Raw genomic sequence first — 21,924 nt, 5'->3', positions numbered from 1 at the left:
AAAAAACAACTTATCAGCTTATTGCAGTTTGGTACCGCTATAAGCTAATCCAAACACTTTTTACAAAACTCCAGTTTGATACCGCATAAGTTAATAAGCACTTTTACAAAAAAACATAAGTTGTTTTAAATAAGCTTACCCAAACACCCCCTTAAAAAACACTGGTTGAATGTTAAATATGAAGCGAACAATTTCAATATTTTTAGATTGCATTTTATATAAAGAGGAGGTTTACTTATGCAAACCACACTATTTATATAAACCATACAAACTTTATTCAACCAATCATAATTTTTCATTTTGTTCATTTTTTTGTAATTATGAGAAGTTGATAATTACATTTTTATTGTGAAAGACGTTGATCATGGATATTATCATCTTCATTATTTTAATTTTAGATAAACACATGAAACAGTTTCATTAAAATTTCATTAAGTATTATATGGAACAATTTCATAACCATATATAAAATAACTTCATCAAAAAAAAGTATTATATAAAACAATTTCACAAGATTAAACAATGAAATCGACGGATGAAAATAGTTTGTACGATTTGCACAAATTGGATTGAATGGTTTGTATTTGATCGCTCCTCTTTTTGTATATATTTAAAGTCTAATCATTGTTATTCAATTAACCAAATTAATGGAATTAACAAGGAAAAGAAGAAATTACGCTTTCTAGCCTCTGAATCTTGATGTATGCCCACAGAGAATTTACCAAAAATTGAACTGAGAGCAAAACAACAAATATCCAACCAAAAGGGTCATTGGCCTGAGTAAAATTATCCAGCCAATAAACAAGTTTATCGATCTCAAGCACAAGACCGTAACGGAGCTTATGAATTATTGTAAGATATGCCAGAAATTATAACGTTGGTTTTTAAACATTCGTTCTCATCTTATATTTAGTACACATCCGCCATATTTTCACCCATGCAAAACCCTTGAATGTTTCTAATAAAAATGGGTAAATAATAATACCCTCAGAAGGTTCTTTCTGTCATTCTTTTCCAAAAAAGGAAAGAGATTACGACTGCCTCCAGTCATCACCAACATAAGTCGCTTGATCGCCAAGCTCCTCTTCGATTCTGATCAACTGCATAACAACATTAGCAGTCAGTATATGCTCAAAAATGGTACATGAATGCATTTCTCATTTATGGTTGTTTGAAATTGGTGTAATTAGGAATACACCCTCCTAACATATATATGTATATATAGAGTTGGGTTCACGTGAGACCAGCTTGTTTTCGTGAGACCACTTTTTTACACTTGAAACTTCACATCAAAACGCTGTGAAGGCAATCTTCACAGTGTTTTTGCAGTTGCCTCCACAGCGTTTTGATTTGAAGTTTCAAGTGTAAAAAAGTGGTCTCACGAAAACAGGCTGGTCTCACGTGATCCCACGTCTATATATATATATTCTTTTAGATGCACGACTTTCTGACAGATTTAAGGGAAGAATGAACACAAAAATGCCAACAAGGTTATTCTCCTAAGTGACCCTTGGTTTTGCTAAGCTTGAAAAATACAAGACATGGGAAACAGAGCAATGACAATTAACACACTGTTAGCAATTATGACATGAGATTTGTGAAATTGATTCCAAGTCCTTTTTCTCAATTTTGTGCTATTCAGAGGCATATTGGGTATTTGATTTTAATGAAACACTTGCATTAATATATGTCAAGTTGATGTTACATTGTTTTTTTCAACCGAGGAGTATTAGTTGAATCTCCAAAACTGATGTCGGTCATCTACTAACAGATTAATTGGACTTTAACTTGTACATACTCTGTTGGTTCCAAAATAGATGCAATATTTGAGTAAGACAGAATACGATGAATCAAAATCAAAGTTATCAAATATTTTGCAACCGAGTGTTGATGGGAAAAGGAGATGATTATAGATGGAATTTCCAAAAAGGGAATATTGCAACTAATTTTGGGACGGAAGGAGTATGAGCGAAATTGTTTAGTTATCCATTTGCTGATATGAATTAAATGAAGCTGGAGATGGGCTAAATTCTCAACGCGGGAATTTATGGATCTATAAGAAATAAAACATACCTGATTATACTTGGCTAAGCGTTCTCCTCGGCAAGGCGCACCTGCTTTTATCTGACCAGTGGCAAGACCAACCGACAGATCAGCTATGAAAGAATCATCGGTTTCCCCACTTCTTTGTGATATTACGACCCCCCATTGAGCATCTTTTGCCATCTTCACTACTTCAATGGCTTCTGTCACAGTCCCAATTTGGTTCACCTACACGTCACAACACCGGTATGTCTCAATATTAACATGTGATATTACGACCCCCATCGAGACGCACGGCAATACTACAAGAGACTTGAGTCAAGCAAATGAAGGGGATAATTTGAAGCTTCAATCCTCAAGAATTATTAGTACAGATATGTATCTTTATTGTTAATATTACTACACATAAGAGATGTACTTCTCAAGAATTATTATTAGATGGTTGAATATAAAAAAAGAACTGTTTTTTCTTTGATTGTGAAACAAACGCCCTTAGGTGAGATCCGTTTGATTATTATCTTGGGTGCAAAGCTCTAATGATCCTAGTGATTTTTTAGTGTGAAGCACTAGAAACTTGGATCCTTTATTGTTTTTCTTATTCGTCTATCTTTCGCCAACTTTGTCCTGCATCACATGTTAATAAGTTGGCATGCATCTAGTAATAATTCATCCTTTAGGGTGCGTTTGGTATACTGGACAAGACAGTGATCCTTGTTCCACGTTTGGCATGATTTTATGTGGAACAGACAAGAACAGAGTGGAACAGGCCTGTTCCACCCCTACCCCATGGAACAAGGTGGAACAGACTTATATTTTACCAATATAACCTCAAAATAAAACTTAATTCTCTTCTAAAACATCAAATAAATCTCCTTTTTACATTTTATTCATTCACCCTTTAAATCTTATTTATTGTATTTTATGTTTAAATCCTCAAAATATTATTTTTATATGGTATATATATTTTTACTAATTTATGTAATTTNTATTAATAATAAAAAATAATGTAGAAAAGAGATAAAAATAAAAATTGGAAACTACATAAACTTTTTATTTGGTGTCATTTTAATTGTTTTGACGAAAACTTTCTAATGATATATTTTGTTATAAAAAATAATTATTTTACTATAATTTAATAAATTACATAAAATAATTAAAATAAACAACTCATAAGGGTAAATTGGTCATTTTACTTGTTTTGTTATGTCCAATTCGATCTTATAAAAAGCTTAACGGTTGTTTTGTCCTGTCCTGTATGGACACTAAACACACCCCAAAACAATTGCCATACAAGTACAACGAATATTATTGAGAAAACCTTGAAGATCATTTATAAACCGACACGTACCTTGAGAAGAAGAGCATTACAAGCATGTTCATGGATGGCTCTCTCAATACGTTTTGAATTTGACATCAACAAACCATCTCCCACAACCTGCATATAAAATGGACATTTATGAATTTAGGCAGAATGGTAGAAAAATATAATGAGAAGAAAGAATAATACCAAGAAAAAATGGAAAAGATAAGAAAAAAGTAAGTTTACAAGAGGATCGAGAGTTCGAGACCTTAACTAAGCTTCATAACTACTTAGATGGGAAAGATTTGGGCTACTAACTTCTGTTCATATACCGCTTTTGGGTTGCAAATGGGCAGTCTCTTGGCTACCACTTCTCAAATTCACCCATGCAGACATCTAAAGAAGCATCATATAAACTTCAAAAGAATAAAAAATGCGGGAATATTTCTAGAGTCAATTTTGGCTGGAAATTCATGTTTGTAGTGAAACTTCATCCATCTTGTTCTCTTCATCATTTGGCAAAGGGTCATTTCAAGTCCATGGAAACTCACATTTCTCTAAAGATGTACTGCTAACACCACATACTCATTTCCAGTTTCTCACTATTATCCATTTCTAGTTGTTCCATTAGTTGGATATCAAGTATTTTTTAATGGTTTTATTGAGGTGGTTTATATGAATCAACTTCCTGGACTCATTGTTTATGAGGGCACTCAAAAAATTTGTTACCTTTGATGGTTTTATACGGTCTCATGTACTCACTTAGGGCTTGGATTGGATGATTCACACAGACTTCCAATGAATGTCTCAAGCAATGATTATTCTCTTCGACATAGAATGTCTCAAGCAATCTCCTAGGGCCTCGCCATGGCGGGGTGGTGATAGGAAGAATTATTCCAACGGTTCCTTAAATGATGCAGATGATGCTCAGGTCATAGTCAACTCACTGAATTCTGTGCAAAACAATTTCACACTATAGATATTGGCATACTAGAACACTTACTGGGAAATGGGCCTTCAAAGTCTTGAGTAACGACCGTAATCCATTAAAGGATATATGTTTTGTGTCTTTTACTTGAGGGTGACTGAGCTGCAAACCAGTGATTCGCTTATGATCCAGATTAACATATTACTTCCTAAAGATGGAGATGTGAAGTGCCCATAGGCGCGCCTAGGCTTTGAGGCTTATGGCTCAAGGTCTTGGGCTTTTTTCAAGTCGATGCTTCGCATATTCACGAGGCTCACTAAGGCACTGCGCCTTAGCTGAGGCGCCTTGTGGGCCTAGGTGCACCTCATAAAGAGTTATTAGATACCTAGTTAAACCCTAAGATTAAATAAGTTTTCTCATCTTCTCACCTCCTAGATTTCTTGAAAAAAGTGTTACTAAATAGATGACACAAGTCAAACCCTAATACTAAATACCAAGTCCTTAGAACTTCAAGCCTCCTTCTCTATAAATACCCAGACCTTAAAACTTCTTCACGGCTCGCGCTTTAAACCCTTCTGCCTCTATCGAAGCATTATTGGTTGCTGAACTGGAGACTTGTTGTGTGTAACTCTGTGTGTGAGTCTCTGTGTGTGTGTATATTGATAAGATGCGCCTCGCATTCCTTAAGCCCGCGCCTCACGCCTGCTCCTTCCACCTAGGCCCCGGGATCCCTTTGCGCCTAAGTGCGCCTTGAGCCTTTAACAACTTTGGAAGTGCCTCCCAATGATTTACAAAAGTACAGGAGACTAGTTGGAAGTTCAAGTAGTTATCTATCCATGCTAACATGAATACTTTGTGTAGTTAGTTGTGTATGCTACGCACATTAGCTTGGATATCTTTCATATCTTCCAATACCTCAAGGATGTACCAAGGAGAGAGAATTATATACCATATCAAGAGCATTCCAGAGCATGAAGGTTCTTCACAGAGAACAGACCTGGTATTGTAAGAGGATTCTCAAATTGTCATTAGGTCGAATGCCCAACTACACAAAGTTGTACCAAAGTTAATGTGTGGTTAGAGGTAGTAACCTCATCACATGGCGGAACAAAAAAAAGATGCAGGTTGGCTGCCATTTGCGACTTATCACGTTATGGTTACTATTATAAAGCTTCCATCTATTTAGCCCATATGCATAGACAGGTTTAATGACATACAATCATCAAGGCTCAAAATGGATTTTGTATAAAGGCCATGGTGCTAAGATTTCGGATGATCTCGGTTGGGAATTGTAATCACTCAAATAAAGTGACGTATTTCTCATTCAAATAGAAGGGAACTTTACACAAAATATATACAACCTAATTAGTGAAAGCATACTAAGAAAAGCAAAGCCCTAATTTACTATATCTAACACTCCCCAAGTTGGAGCGAAGATGTTAAGCATGCTCAACTTGTTACAAATAAAATCTATTTGTGATTTTTCATAATGGCTTTGTGAGGACTGCAAGTTGGTACTCGGTCCTTATATGTACTGGTTGGATCAATGGAGGGTCCTTATATGTGAGGATGTCTGGATTCCCACAACACGGTCTCCGATTAGATGACAATCAACATCAATATGTTTGGTCCTCTCATGGAATAGTTGACTCTTGGCTATATGAATAGTTGACTGAAGTCGTCTGTGATTACTCCAAGCTCTGTTAAAAGTCTCCTTACCCACATCATTCGCATGACACATCTACCATGGCTCTATACTCTGATTCGACACTTGATTGGGAGACAGTAGTTGTTTCTTGTTTTTCCCAGACACTAGATTTCTCCAACGAATACACAATACCTTGGAGTCGATTTCCTAGAAACGAGACAACCAGCCCAATTTGCATCTGAGAAGATCCGACCATCTCCTTCTTCGGTGAATGTACCCACTCGACAGTGACCCTAATCTGAATAGAGTATCCCTAAGCCTGGTCTAGCCTTGAGATACTTCGAAACATGAAGTGCTACATCCCAATGACCTGTATAAGGAGTGAACATGAGTTGGCTCAAGACACTAACCAAGAATGATATGTTTGGTCAAGTAATTGTCTAGTAGTTTAACTTTCCAACTAGTCTTCTATATCTCTTTGGATCCTTCATAGGATGTCCATCATCCGAAAGAAGTTTTTCAGTAGCAAGCATCGGGCTGTCCACTCATTTACACTCCATCGACATATCAACAACATATTTCCGTTGAGACAGAAGAATCCCCCTATGGAGATGGGGATACTTCTATTCCAAGGAAGTAATGAAGCCGTCCAAGATCAGTAACTTGAAACCGAGTGTGTAGGAATTGTTTCAACTTCGAAATTCTGATGTTATCATCTCCGGTAACAATAATGTCATCACATAAACCACTAGTGTGATTTTTCCGTCATGGTGTTTAAAGAACATGGAATAATCTTGGGAACGAGTCATACCAAACTTTTGGAGAACCGAGAACATTTGAAAAATGTCCAAACCGACCGTTTGAGACCGTACAATGATCGTCGCAATCGGCATACCTTTGTGGTCTCCTCCTCAAGAACAAACCCGGGTGGTTGTTCCATGTACACCTCCTCCTCAAGAATGCCATTAAGAAAGGCGTTCTTAACATCCAACTGATGAAGTGACCAATGATTAGTGGTTGCCAAAGCTATATCAATGCGAAATAGACGGCATTTTAGCCATCGAGGAAAATGTCTCATCATAGTCGACCCCATAGGCTTGAGAATACCCGTTACAACTAATCGAGCTTTCAATCAATGCAGTGATCCACCAGGATGAAGTTTCACGGTGAATACCCATGAAGAACCCACTTTTCGCTTGCCATGAGGAAGTTGCTCCAAATCCCAAGTATGATTCTTCTGAAAGGCATCCACCTCTTCTTACATTGCTTTAAACCATCTCGAGTTATTAAGAGCCTCAGTCACATTCCTAGGAACAATATGGCTATCAATGGTTGTAGTGTAGGCACACGACTCGGAAGAGAGGTGATAATAAGCAAGATAATTCTAAATGGGATATCAGGTACGAGTCATTGTGCCTTTTCGGAAGGCCATTAGAATATCAAGGCGGGTGGGGTCATAAGTCTCGGTATGTGGTGGTAGAGGTGTATCAGTACCAAATCAAGGACTACATCAGTAGGTGATGATATGTGCGTTCAGGTGGTGGGATGGGAGATTCATTTTTATCATGATGCAAATGTAAGGACTCTTGGGTCCCATGCACTTTTCTTTAGTGCTGTTGAACATACACCTTAATGGACCTAGTATCAGTCGAAGTTGCCTGAATAGTGGGATTTGATGCTAGTACAAGGAGGCGTAAGACCGGAGTATCAGAAGATTCAAAAGGGTCGGGAAGAGGATTTGTTGATTCTGGTGCACTACTAGTAGGTTTGACAAATAAGGGATTCGACTCATTAAAGGTGACAACATAGGTGAAATATCTATGAAGGGTTAGACTATAACAACAATAGCCTTTTCGAACACATGAATGTCCAAGGAACATACTTGATAGCATATGCTACAAGTTTACTATATCTCGGACGGATCATGGACATAAGATACACATCCAAATATTTTATAAGTCAAGGGAAAAAAAGAGCCTTTGGTAAACAGAATGGAAAAAGGTGTCTTCCCTAAGGGCAGAATATGGCAAACGGTTAATCAGATAATTAGTTGTAAGAACCGCATCGCTGATAGATGATAGGTAGGTGGGTGGGAAATCAAGAGAAGTGACAAATGAGATTGGCGTGCCCAGAAGGACGCCAACTCTGCTCTCCTAAAGTATGGTTTACTTTGGAAGATTGACGATCGGATCACCCATACTCATCCCCGAAAACAAGATCTGAGTCAACCTCAGAGTCGGATGTGAGAGCCCCCCATCAAAGGTCGATATCTTACCTTTAACCCAAAAATTGTGGTACGTTATAGTGAATCATCATAGTGCGAGCCACATCTAGTACACGGTTCTTTTGTTCAACAATGTCATTTGCTAGGTGTATGTGCACATGAAGATTCATGTATAATACCCATGCTCAGACACGTAACTTGTAAAATCGTGAGAGAATAATTATTCTGCATTATCAGATTACAGCGTTTTAATGAAAACATCAAACTTGGTTCTGATATAGGCATAAATTCAGGAAAATAGAAAATATTTCATTACGAGATTTAAGTAGGTAACCCCGTGTTGCACAAGAAAATTCTTCGACAAACTTAATGAAATATTTAAAATCATTTGTAAAAGGAATAGCACAAGGTTCCTATACATCCGAGTGAATGAATTCAAACAAGGTGTTAACTTGACTAGACTTGCTAGGGGGATAGAAACGATGGGTGTGTTTACCCAACTGACATGACTGACATGTTAACTCATGAACAAATGAAAGATAAGATCAGGTCTTAATTGTTTCAGAATTGGATTCACAACGATGTGTAGCTAGATACTGCAACATTGACAAGTGATAAAGACCTTGAGATTCAAAGCCTGTGCCAATCAACTGATTCGTTTCCAATTCCTGAAACACACAATGTGTGGGAAAAAAAAGTTTACAGAACAATCAAGTTCTCATTTTCCAGTAATTTGGCTAACAAAAATTAGACTTTCAGCGAAAGTATGAATGCAAAGAACAGACGATAAGTCTCGGTTTGACAGGTTGCTAGTGGATCCAATGCCCATAACTTGACACGCAGATTATTAGACCTAACTGGATTATGGGGTATATTAGTCTCAAGATCGGATAAAAGGCCTTTGTTCCCGGTCATGTGATCTGTGGTTCCGAAATCAATAATCCAAGATGATGAGCATGCAGAAAAACAAGTAGATGTGATACTTGATAATGTTGTACCGGTACAAAAAGTAGATCGAACTTGGCCTCGAGGATGACCCGAAACTATGAATTCATTGGACACCGATTGTTGCAATGGAACTTTGTCTCCCGTTGTTAAGTTGTAAATTCATAAGGTTGGATCTTGGTCAGATAAAGCCAAAAAAGGGATGGATTTTTTTTTGATGAACCTGGAAATCCAACCCGCTATGCGAGCCGACTAATCCCAGGGCAACCACCTGCTTTGCAGATAGCCCGGAGTCACCGCATTTGAACCTCCGTGGCCACAAAGGGATTTTTATTCCTCCTTGGATTTGAACCTGGGACCTCCAAGTACTTTTGACCTTTAGAGCCAAGTTCAAACCAATCACGCACCGCCCTTGTGGTTAAAAAAGGGGTTGGATTTGAGTTGGTAGTTCAAGCAGCAGTTCCGCTAGCAACAACGGCAAGTTTCAGGCAGATTTAGGCGTAAACCGGCAGATCTTGAGGTGTTCCACTAGGTTTTGTCGTGTTCCATCAGGTTCAGACATGTTTCGGCAAGTTCCGACGTGTTCTGGAGTGTTGACAGGTTCTAGAAGATTCTGGCAGGTTCCAGAAGCTTTCGGCAACGGTGCCAGGTGGTCAAGCTAAGACGCAGGAAGTCAGGCGACAACGACATGAGGTCAGGCGATGGCGGCAGGAGGTTCCGGTAGCGGCAGCTGGAATTTCATTAGGGTTCCGACAATGACGGCTAGGTTTTCGGCGGGATTCTGGTGATGGCGGCTAGGTTTTCGCCGGGATTCTGGCAATGTCGGCTAGGTTTAAGGCAAGGCTCAGGTACCATGTAATCACTCAAACAAAGCGATGTATTTCTCAATCAACTAGTAGGTAACTTTATACAACATATATACAGCCAAACAACCTGATTAAGGAAAGCATACTAAGAAAACAAAGTCTTAAATTTACTGTATCTAACAGGAATTAGTAATACCAATAAGAACTAAACAGAAGACCTTCAACGTATTTCTAAGGAAATATGAACATATATGGAATGAAGACGGAGGAATGATGAAAGAAATTTAAAGTAGAAAGGAAAATTTCCTAGCAATTCGAGAGGCTAGTCTCTCCCATCGATTGTTTTCACTCTTTTTTCTAGATACCTTCTCTATCCTCTCTTCACCAATTTATTCCCGATCCTAACAGACTCCTGACACCAAAGTTTCCCTCTTTTACCCCTACTAACGACTTAACAACCGAGATATGTATTCCCCAACTTTCCCCTCTTTCCTCTTCTAGAATATGTAAAACAAACTGTGGCTGACACGTAGCACATGGCTTCATCTAATGTACCATGTACTTGTTCTCTCCTCAATAACCAATTAATACAAGAAGGAAGAAGCCTAATTTGACTACAAATAGTAAGCACTACTACCCAAGCTCCAAAATTTTGGGTCTCTATAGGGTCGAATGTGTGTGGCCTTTCTCCTCAAGCAAAGCGTGACTATATACATAAATACATGGATATCCTGTTAAAAATGTTTCCCATCCATCTAAATCTAACTCTTATTAGTGTCTTACATAAGGCATAATTGCTTACTTCTAACTTGATTTTCTTGTTTCAAGTTCCTTTTCGAACCTTCTCCTTCTTCTATTTCCTCATTTTTCTTAGGCAAACTTTTATTTATTTCGCACACTTTTCACAAGGAGGCCTTTACAGAAACAGTCGTTCTACTCCTCGAGGTAGAAGTCAAGTGCTTACATCCTACGCCCAGACCCCAACACCAGGTGGGATATATTGGGCTCGTTTAGTTTGGTTTGGTTTGGTTTGTTTTGTTCTTACATAAGGCAGAGGCAAGCATGATTGGCACCGACCAACAACAAAGAACCAACATAACAAGGATTCGAGAACAAACCTGGCAAATTCCAAGCCCTGAAAAATGCTTGACTTGTTCCCAGTCCTCCATGTCAAATGGATCTTCGATAGACACAATAGGATAGTCTAAAATCCAGCAAGTTCAGCAACAATTAGAAAGGCGGTAGCATGGTTGTTTAAACATATATGCTTGCATGAAGTATTCAAATGAAGTAACAAACCTATCTTGCAAACATAGTCATATACCTCTACATAGTTCTTTGTACATCTCAACCATATCTTCTCCTGACTTGAAGTTTTGACCTGACCTACTAGGAGATTTGTAATCTAAATCATACTTTGTACCTAATACAAAAAATATAAATGTCAAGTTTTTGCAGGCAACAATAATCATGCATGGACAGCAACTAACTGAAAAGGTCTAGTTAGAATTGCATGTCAGTCAACTAACAAATGACATAAGCAGATTGCAGGGAAGTAATAAATCCAATCTCCACTAAGAAAAGTATTTAGAGATGTATAATGTCCGGTGTGGCCTATTATACACAAAAAATATTCTACACAAGGCACTATAAGAGGTTTTCAACTTGTTAAAGCGGTCCGATATCCATGTTGAGAGTATTCAGAGGAATGATAAACATTACCTATGCAGAAATCGGTAGCAGCAACATCAATTGCAATCTTAATTTTATCATTATAACCTGTTCTGCCAACTGCCTCCTTTACAAGATCTAGTCCTTCTCTAAAGCTGCAAAAGCAGAGAACCAACATCACAAACGAGACTTCCAGAAGATCACCCCATATTGACGAAAGACATGCCTGGAGATGTTAGGAGCAAAACCGCCATCTTCACCGACATTACATCCATGTGCACCATAATTTTCCGTAATAACAGCCTGCATAGGAGAAGAGCATATAGAATGAATAGCAAGTAGACAATACAGGCTTAACCCATTGGAGCTTTATGATAAATTTATGCATTTAGTATTTCCATTGATCGAAGTTTACTTTTTGCTAACCGAGGTTAATTTTGTCCTAACCCTGCCTATCTGCCTGGGAGCTCTTCTTCTGTTGGAGTCAATTCCCCCACCATTCACCAGGCATCTAAAGGCCATTATTGTGCATGACAAGGCCTTGTCAAATGATATTACCTCAAAACCGTGAACTTCCCTTCCTGATGTGTATATATCTTTTATCTAACATCAGGTGAACATGCATCAAATTTAACATCCGCAAAACATCTACATCAATCATATCATATGCACATTGTTGCTTCTCAATGGCATCACATTCTGACCTATAATAGTTACACATCCTGAATATCCTCCTATAAAATGTACACTTCAACTTCAATCTGTTTTTACTTTCTCAGAACACCCCGGTGCATATCCCTCCCCCAACAGAAATAAGGCTCATAATAAGTTCACAGGTGCTATCTTTGCATGTTATCTTCTAGTGCTTACACTTCAATTAGAATTTCCTGCTACATGCTCCCAATTTCTTCACTAAAATTACCCACTAAAACAAGAACTTTATGCAAGAAGTGCACAGCAAGCAATCAGCATTAGGTTTGATAAAATTAGTAAGTTGCACAATCTCAGAACATAACCTTGCATACTGATTACGCAAGCACTGGGCAATGAGTATGCTTGAGCTAATAGAGCCTTGCCATTGGCCACACATATGAATGATATACATCCAATTAAATCACAGGGATGAAGTTGATAAGAGGGAGTCACCTTCAAGTGATGATACGTCTCAGAGCCCATTTGCATCGCCTCTTCAAATCTTCTTGCTCCAATAGGAAGAATCATTATGTCCTGATATAATTTGATTACATTTTTATAAGAAATCAACGCAACAAATAACTTTCTGAACTTAATAGAAAATTTTAGGTTGTTCAACCAGTAGAAATTGATGTTAACTGTGGGACCAGGAGATTTATGTACCTATAAAGGGATAAGAAAAACAGAAACAGGATGATAACAATTTTACAAGTGAGAAATGATGAAATAGCTCCAAAGAAACATAATCCACTGATTAAATTGATTATGCGGAACTAAACACCAGCTTAGGGGATGTCTATTTTTGACTTAATGGGCTTAATGGCTGATTGAGCTCATTCGTTCAGCTACAATGAAGTGTTTCTTTATGGCTTAACGAATAAGCCTATCACTTATTCGCACAGCTTTAAAGGGGGTGTTGTCCCCATTAAGCCGTGCCATTTTACACCCCTTGCCCTTGATCTGGTAACATGCGTTTCTTCCCTCAAAAACAAGAACATGGTACGATCTCCCTCATTTCCTTTCCTCATCAGTTTCTCCTTCCCTCATCTCCAGACAGACATTTTACCCACACAGAACTTAATAGAAAATTTGGTAAACAACCCCTTACTCTTATAGCCAAATTGTTCCCAGCATGTTTTCCGCCACTTATTAGTGTGAAGGCAGGAACAGGAAGAACATGGTTTCCTCTGCCAGAAAGATCAGCAATATGTTTGTAAAGTGGAACCTGCAAGAACATTTTGCATATAACTTCAATCTTATTTTTAAGAAAGCAAAAAGAGATTGAGCTTATCTTGCTATAGAAGTTATTCAGTTCTATATAGAACATTATTTTAGTTGAATATCAAATAAAACTATTAAATTGTGCATGCCTCCTTCTCAGCAGCTCCAGCTTTGCAAGCAGCAATTGACACAGCTAATATTGCATTCCCCCCAAGTTCACCCTGGATAATGATATGACATAAAGACAATGCCAACAAAAATTATATTTTATAACTTCAAAAGCCAGAAACAAATTTGTATAACCAATACAACACAGATGTCATAACCAAATAGGCCATCATTTCACAAAAGATTCATATACCATTCTAAGACATCACAGTGACTGCATGGAAGAACCTACCAATTAATCATAACAGCTGATTTAATTAGACTTTTTTGTACTTTTGGATCACTATGGAGATTGAACATAGAACTTCCATGCAATTCCATACTTTTTGCTATAAGAATAATGCAACAGAACTTCTAGTAACCAAGAATAAACAGATTTTTCTAAGTAAGGTAATGTAAACATAGTGGAGTTACAGAAAGCAACATTTTCATTCCAGGAAGAGCAAGTTCTATATATTTTACTTATAGAACATCAAACCTTAAAAAATAGCTGCATGCATAATACGAAAGATGCTTAACCCTTACAATCTGTCACCGTCACTATGCGTGTGGTTTCATCCCCTGAATGCTGCATTTATCAGTGTGCACTATCATATATTCTATCACGTAAAATACAAAACAGTTGCAGAGTATCATCAATTGTCATGAATAATGAGAAACTACGGCACTAATGACTCTGCAGACACTTTAAACATGAAACTATTATGCAAACCATCTAATTAAACAATGAAGGTATCACATTGATCACCACCTAGCTGAAGAGACTACCTTTTTTTCAGTCTTGTCCAAGTCTATCATTGCCTGATCAATCTGGTTCTGAAGGGTTGGATCCATGCCAACTATAGCTTCAGATATCTTCTCATTGATATTTCTAACAGCTCTGCTGACACCATTGCCAAGATATGTGCCCTTGTCTCCATCACGTAACTCAATAGCCTCATAGCTGTGACATGTAAGAATGACAAAAGGTCATGTTTCTTACATAACCAGCAACATGGATCTACCCAGAAAAGTAGGGAAAAAGTTGTAACTATTTCTATCGGAAACAGAGAACATAACCTGAAGAAAAATAAGTCGGGTATCATCATCCCACATTTTGATATAGAAGATTCATAAGCAAATTCCTAACATGTATCAGAACATCATCATCCCACTTTTTGATATAGACGACTCACAAGCAAATTCCTAACATGTATTAGAACAGCATGATGTAGAGCCAAGTAAAATGTATTTCAGTAGCTATGGTCTAAATGAAACTGCTGCCCCTAGCACACAAATCCATTATCCAATAAAAAAATTTAAGAAGCTCCTTAAGCAAAAACACCTCTGAAGCTTGCATGAAGTCAGCTTGCTTGCAAATACTATTTAGAAGGGAGAGATTTCAGCCAACCACTTAGAGACTTCAAATTCCAAAATATGGAGCACCAACAGTGAAGGTATATTTTACAAGAATCTTGTATAAGTCCTTGAGAAGCTGTTCTTTCTTGGCTTCATTTCCTTATAAACAGACTATTACCTATCATACACACAAGCAAACATACTCCTCCGTAAAGGCACACAAGTGCATCAAGTACTAAGGCCTAACTTAGGCAAGAAAACATTGCAGACAAATTTCTGCTAGTAAAATGTTTGCTGCCCATTAGGGAAATATTAAATGAGATATAGTGTACCTACAAGTGATATAACCGTAATATTCGTGTAGGACAAAAACAAAGTGCAACCAAAAACCAAAATAATAAAAAACCACAAACGGACTCAAAAAATCTAAGACCAATGTAATACAAACATTCTCACAAGTAGAAACAAAAGCATACATGTAAGGTAGAAATAAGTAAGCCAACCATCTAGTAAGTCCCCAGTAACCTAACTACAACCATGCTACCCCTCTCCCTATCACACCATCCAACTACTCCAATCTCCCTCCCCCGTCCATGCTACAAATCCTTACCCATAGTTTGCTCCCTAGTCATGCATCTCCAAGAGCTCCTATCCAAGGTCATATCCTTAAAAATGTCTAAGCCTGCCATGTCCATCCTCAAATTGTGCATCCCACGTCCTGCTTAGCCTCCCCTTCCTCACCCACTCAACCATCATACTCTCTACCCTCATTGGTACTGTAACTTGCCTCTTGCGTAAATGCCTAAGCCAACGTAACCTTCCCTCTCTTAGTTTATCCATGATGGGCACAACTCCCAACTCCGCCTGGAAGGTCTCATTTGGTATCCTATCCAACATTGTTCCAACCACAGGTCTACATGAACATCTCATATGTGCAACTTCTAACTTCCACTTGTGCACCTTCTCATGCTCAACACTCTGACCCATACAATTCTTGACATTTTTCAATAAAGGACTTTCTTATCACAAACACTCCCATTGCAACTCTCCACTTCAATCACCCGGTCTGTATGCAATGTGTCACGTCTCCTCGACTTCTCCCTCTTTTTGAATAATAGAGCCTAGAAACTTAAAGTTGTCTTTTTGAGTTATCACTTGATTCCCAATGTTCACTTTTATTGCCCATCTTCCTTGATATCCTCGTCCCTTACTAAATACCCAATCGTTCTCATCCTTCATATACTATATGGTTCCCCAAGTCCTAATTTCTCTACTCTAGCTTTTGCCAGCTTGTATATTCCAATGTACCTCTCTCGTATCTAACCTCTTGCACATTTCCCCATATGCATTTTCCAATGCCCTTGCCACCGCCTTTTCCCTTGCATCTTGTTTCCTTGTACAAAATCCCTCAACCTGCTCCTTTCCTTGTCCTCTTGACACGTCGTCATCTCCTTAAAACATGTTTTTTTTACTTTAACCATCGCTTGTATATCTTCGTTCCACCACCAAAATTCCTTGTGGTCCCTAGCTCTCTCTGACGAAACTCCCGGCGTTTTCTTAGTCACAACTCTAATGGCACACAACACTCATCCAGTTTCCTATGTCCAGGTCGACTCTCTCTCTAAAAGTCTTCAATGTTGCCCATGTCCCAGGTTTTTCCCAAGTTCCTTGGTCTAGCCACCCTTGCTCGCTCCGTTTAAATCATGCTTATAAATAGCATTGCAATCCCTTCTTTATTAGCTATCATACTTAGATTGTGGATGTCAATCTCACATAACGGTTTCTCAAAGAACTTGGAGATGATGAAATATACTTGGTCCTTTGAGGAAGTTAATGCTCGGCCTGAAGAAAGAAGACACACTAGTGTGAATTGACTAGATCTTCTTGTTTCATTTTTTCTAATCTTCCAAATAATAGTCCTTTTAGATTCCATTATTCCAGTATACCACATCCATTTCTTCTTAAGTTAGGTTATACCTGAACCTGCTATCAACGCTCACGAATGCTCTATGGAATCCGGTATGCCAATGCTCTGTATCGTAGAATCTGGTATGTCAATGCTCTATACTCATCTAGACCACTGCTATAGAATATTCCTTTTAAGAAATCGTTACTAAGTTCTTTTAAAAAATCATTGTTTTTTGTTTAAATCTATTCACTTACACTTTTTCACAAGCCAAGGTTTTCACTGAAACAATCACTCTAATCTTTGGGGTAGGGGAACACTTCTTTTTGTCCAAACGATCAAAACCTATTCGCTCACACTTCCCACCCCCCGACCCTAGTTTTGAGTGTGATATTCATATACTAAGTTTGTAACCAAATTCTCAACAATATGGACATCTAAATTTTTTTAGAAAAATAAAAAGCTACATCAGAAAGTACAAGCACTACGAATATTAAAGAAGTGGTACTGAAAAAAAATATATAACAGCCACAATACATTGGAAAAATAAAGTCAAAGAATGAAACCAACATACAGGAGTGGAGTAAAGAATAGAAACAATGCAGGTTGAGAACTAAATGTTATAACTATATTTATAGTCCATGAACACTTGGGAACTATTATAATTTTAGCAACATAGGGTCTCATGATTTTGATCTACTGTAAGACAACATGCAAAGTCAATGAAACCACTCAGAACTAAACATCAGTAACAAATTTCATCAAAAAGAAAGGAAAAGTTCATATTACCTTAATCTGTTTTTCATCAACAGAAACTTAGGTCCAATAAACAAAAAGATGGAAAAATAAAAACTTACAGTCCAGAGGGAGCACCGCTTGGAGCAGAAGCTCGGAACATTCCTTTATTGGTGTACAAGTCAACTTCAACGGTGGGAATTCCTCTGCTATCAAGGATTTGCCTCGCTCTAACCTTTGTTATAACCGAAGGAACTGCCTTTCGCATATGATTAGACTACAGATAAACAAGCAAATGCATATTGATTACTACTAAGACTTGCACTCATTCTCATAACTTCCTCGTTTGGAATCGTAATTTAACGTGTGATTTAAGGTAAGAAATCAATTATTATGATCACAGGCAACATCATTATGAAATAAAATACATTCAATTAAAACATCACACTATACGCACAAAAAATGAAAAAAAAGGGGGGGGAGGGGAGGGAACCAGAACTCACGATGAAGAGAACGGGATCGGGAGTTTTGGCCCTAACTGCCGCATTGACAGCGTCTTCAATTTTCCGCGAGAGCATGTGCTTGTCCAGATACTCTTGAACCGACATTTTAACCTTATTCTGCAAGTACTCTGGGCTACTGCCACTCCACCTCGATTTGTATCCCTCTCTGTTCGATGAAACTTGGAGTAATCGATCAGATGTGGCGGAATCGAAGAGATCGGAGTGAATGAGAAAGCCGACGATGAACAAATTTTCCGGCAGGTTGAAACCTAAAAGCGTTGCAGAAATTCCGAATCGTTCTTACTTGGAGTTGCTGAGTGTCTATTACATGAAATTTAAGCTCCGACAGGAAAAAACACTTGATTAAAAACGATGACAAAATATTTACCATTTTCATAATTTTAAAAAAAAATTCCCTAAAAATATTTTAATATTAACATAATAATTTGATAACAAACTTTAATTAAGGGGTTGTTTACAAGATGCTTACTTGGTAAACGTTTACTCGATAAATTTTTTCATCGGATGAACATGATAAATGTCAAGAATTTTACCGGGTAAGAGCGATTAGAAGGACAGAGAGTATCACCCAGTAAGTGAAGATGACGACTCTTACTCAAGTAAGCGTTTACCCTGTAAATTGTTGCATTCGATACTTTTTGATGTACTAAAATCTTACGCATCAAAATAAATTATAGCGTTGACTTCTATCGGTAAGCACTTACCGGATAAGTATTTAGGTAAACAGCCTCTAAGTTGAATTTAACAATAACTTATTCATAATATAGGGTCGTTTACCAAACACTTACCTGGTGAATGCTTATGAGTAAAATTCAACATTATCAATTACTTACTGGTTAAGATTTTAATCCACCAAAACAACATTATATGCAACAATTTACCCGATAAGCGCTAATCGTGGTAGGAGTCGTCGTCTTCGCTTATTGGGTATGAGTGTCAGCCCTTGTCTCACATTTACCGGGTAAGATTTTTGGTCCTTACTATATTCATTATTGATACACCTAGGACATGAATTCTATATGAACCAAATGGATCGTGACAAAAAAATTTGTTTTTTAACCGGCGCCCCCTTTTGGGTAAGTAATTCGCTCAAGCCGATTTCATTTATGGATACTTGGAGCCCCTTTTTCTAGTCTTTATCTTGAATCTTTCTTACTGTTTTAATGTCACTTGGTAAGCACTTATCCGGGTAAACATTTGGTAAACGGCCCATAATTTTATAAATTAGTCATATATATTCATGGTTTTGAGAATTGCATTGTGTTTTATTGATTTCTTTCTACATTGCTTCTACATGATGACCTTGGAAGTAAACATAGTTTTTTTTATAGTATTTAGTAAATAATTGATATTGAATATTCTATCTTTTTATAAAGTTATGGATTGTGAAACAAGTAGTAACTACGAAAAATAGTATTGAAAAAGAATAACGGATTGAATATTCATGTATGATCTTTGATTCCATCTTGCTTGTAAGCAAGTCACATGCCTCTTCATATAGTTAGCCACATCAATGTTCATGGTGGACCACAAATAATTTGGTTTTAGGTCTCGGTACATATTTGTGTTTCTGGGATGAATGGAGTATTTGAACTTATGGGCATCTTCAAAGAACAAGTCTGAATTACCCCTAATCTCAGGTACATAGATATGCCTTCAGAATATCTTCAAGTCTCGACTATCTTTCGTCAGAATTAGTTGTTGCTTATGAGCTAACTCCAAAAACCCGTCCTCAGTTCGGATTGCAGGCTGCAACTCGCCTGCATGAAGCCGGAAAAGCTAGTAATCGCCGATCAGCCATACGGCGGTGAATCCGTTCCTAGGCCTTGTACACACCGCCTCTGCCGAATCACTCATGTTATGATCTTCTACATCCTAGGTCTTCCCGTTCATGACTTCACTCATGAGGTTTGCTTCTAACAATGTTTTGACTTGTGACCCTTTGATTTTTTTGATTAGGTTCGAAACCATGCCGATTCTCGAGAGTATAGCTTCAAGACTACCATTATACTCTTTTCGACTCAAAGCGTCTACCAATACGTTAGTTTACTCGAATGGTAATGTAATTCACAATCGTAATCTTTGAGTAATTCCAACCACCATTGTTGACGCATATTGAACTCCTCTTGATAAAAAAAAAACTTACTTCAAACTCTTGAGGTCGGTAAAGAGTGTACACTTTGTGTCAGTGGTAAACACCATCGCTGCTAACTCTGAGAATAATGGATTGAATACTCACGTATGATTTTTGATGCTCTGCCTTGACTTGTAAACAAGTCACATACCTCTCTGTATAGTTAGCCACGTCAAACTTCACGATAGGTCACTAATAATTCAGTTTTAGGTCTCGGTACATCTTTATGTTCATAAGATGAATAAAGTAGTTGGAACTTATGAGCATCTTCCAACAACAACTCCGGTTGCTCCCAATCTTAGGTAGCCAAATATGCCTTCAGATTATCTTCAAGTCTCGACTTTCTTCCATTAGAATTAGGTGTTGCTTAATCTAACTTCACTCATGAGGTTTGCTTTTAAAGGTTTGCTTTTAACAATGCTTCTACTTGTGACCCTTAGGTTTTCTCGATTAGGCTCGAAACCACATCGATTCTCAAGAGTGTAGCTCGAACACTGCCACTATACTCTTTTTGACTCAAAACGTAGACCACTACATTAGTTTTACCTGGGTGGTAAGGTAATTAATACACAATCTTGGTCTTTGAGTAATTCCAACCACAGCCATTGACGTATATTAAACTCCTTTTGATCAAAGACATACTTCAAACTCTTGTGGTTGGTAAAGAGCTTACAGTTTGTGTCATATAAATAATGGTGCCACAACTTCAAGACTGTTGATCCTCTCTCTCAGTGATTTGATGATAATCCCTTTTACCTTATACGAAGTATTTATGTTTCTGTCTTTCTTTCAGTTCTAGCGATCATCATTGAGTCTGTTTAGTGATCACTGAAGAACTTGTAATGTAAATCCATCAACAACATCGATACTTCAAGAAGACAAAACTTACACCAAAGAACCTTCAACGAAAGTCGAAGACTGAAACTGAAGATTAGAGACTGGTGAGTACGTGATCTGAAGCGGTATTCAGTGATTACAACCTGGTCTACATATGTGTGAAGACTGCCCATGCCTCAGCGAATGCTGAAGAGACCTTCAGGTTGTTCCAGCATTCAACTATCAAAAGAAGCTTGTTAAGCACGATTGTTTTTGTTTTGTCCTTATACACACAAAGGACAAACCCATACCCTTTAGTATGGTATGGAGCCGATTAGTTGACTCTACTACCCACCAACTTTGTGAAAGGATGTTTGTTCATGAATAGGCTTTTGTACTATTCACTGTAGCAAAGGACAAGTCCTTCTCTAAAGACTTGACATGTGTTCTAACCCTATCACGTTGCATTAAATGTGCATTTAATGCAATGGTATAAATAGATGTGTTCTATCTCCATGAAGAGATACTCTTGACTAATATTTACTCTTGAACCCTAACTCACATTCATAAGTAAAAGAACGCACATCTAAGAACACAAAACGCTCATCTTCAAGAGCAAGTTAGAATCCATTCATTGTATTTTAAAATAGTTCTTACCCAGAAAGAACTTACTTTCTTCTAAGTCTTTTACAAGAAATCTTTTCTTTATTTGCTAAGAACTAGTGTGTAACTTTAGATTGTTTAGATAGGTTTTATTTACCTTATCTTTCCGCAAACAATCTTGTAAAATCTATATTGATCCTTCTATATCAATATATATTTTA

The 21,924-nt window shown here is 37.6% G+C and overlaps 1 protein-coding gene across 2 annotated transcripts; it reads right to left on the bottom strand.

Moving 5' to 3' along the window:
• Positions 1–888: 888 nt before the first annotated feature.
• LOC112522991 (cytosolic enolase 3) lies at positions 889–18,429 on the bottom strand. 2 transcript variants are annotated; one of them, XM_025132380.1, is made up of 13 exons: positions 18,130–18,429; positions 17,749–17,903; positions 14,416–14,590; positions 13,629–13,700; positions 13,367–13,483; positions 12,712–12,792; positions 11,792–11,868; positions 11,617–11,720; positions 11,219–11,317; positions 11,013–11,098; positions 3,392–3,478; positions 2,074–2,271; positions 889–1,100 (listed from the first exon to the last, which is right to left on the bottom strand). In XM_025132380.1, exons 1-13 carry the CDS (start codon positions 18,232–18,234, stop codon positions 1,032–1,034), a joined length of 1,425 nt encoding a protein of 474 aa, XP_024988148.1. In that variant the 5' UTR covers positions 18,235–18,429; the 3' UTR covers positions 889–1,031. The 2 variants fall into 2 exon arrangements, with proteins under 2 accessions (XP_024988148.1, XP_024988149.1); XM_025132381.1 differs by lacking the exons at positions 17,749–17,903; positions 18,130–18,429 and adding an exon at positions 14,707–14,830.
• Between the last annotated feature and the right edge of the window lie 3,495 nt (positions 18,430–21,924).

This window comes from Cynara cardunculus (assembly GCF_001531365.2).
Source record: "Cynara cardunculus var. scolymus isolate 2C chromosome LG 12, CcrdV1, whole genome shotgun sequence".
Classification (NCBI taxonomy): domain Eukaryota; kingdom Viridiplantae; phylum Streptophyta; class Magnoliopsida; order Asterales; family Asteraceae; genus Cynara; species Cynara cardunculus.
This window is presented reverse-complemented; position numbering and strand designations above follow the sequence as displayed.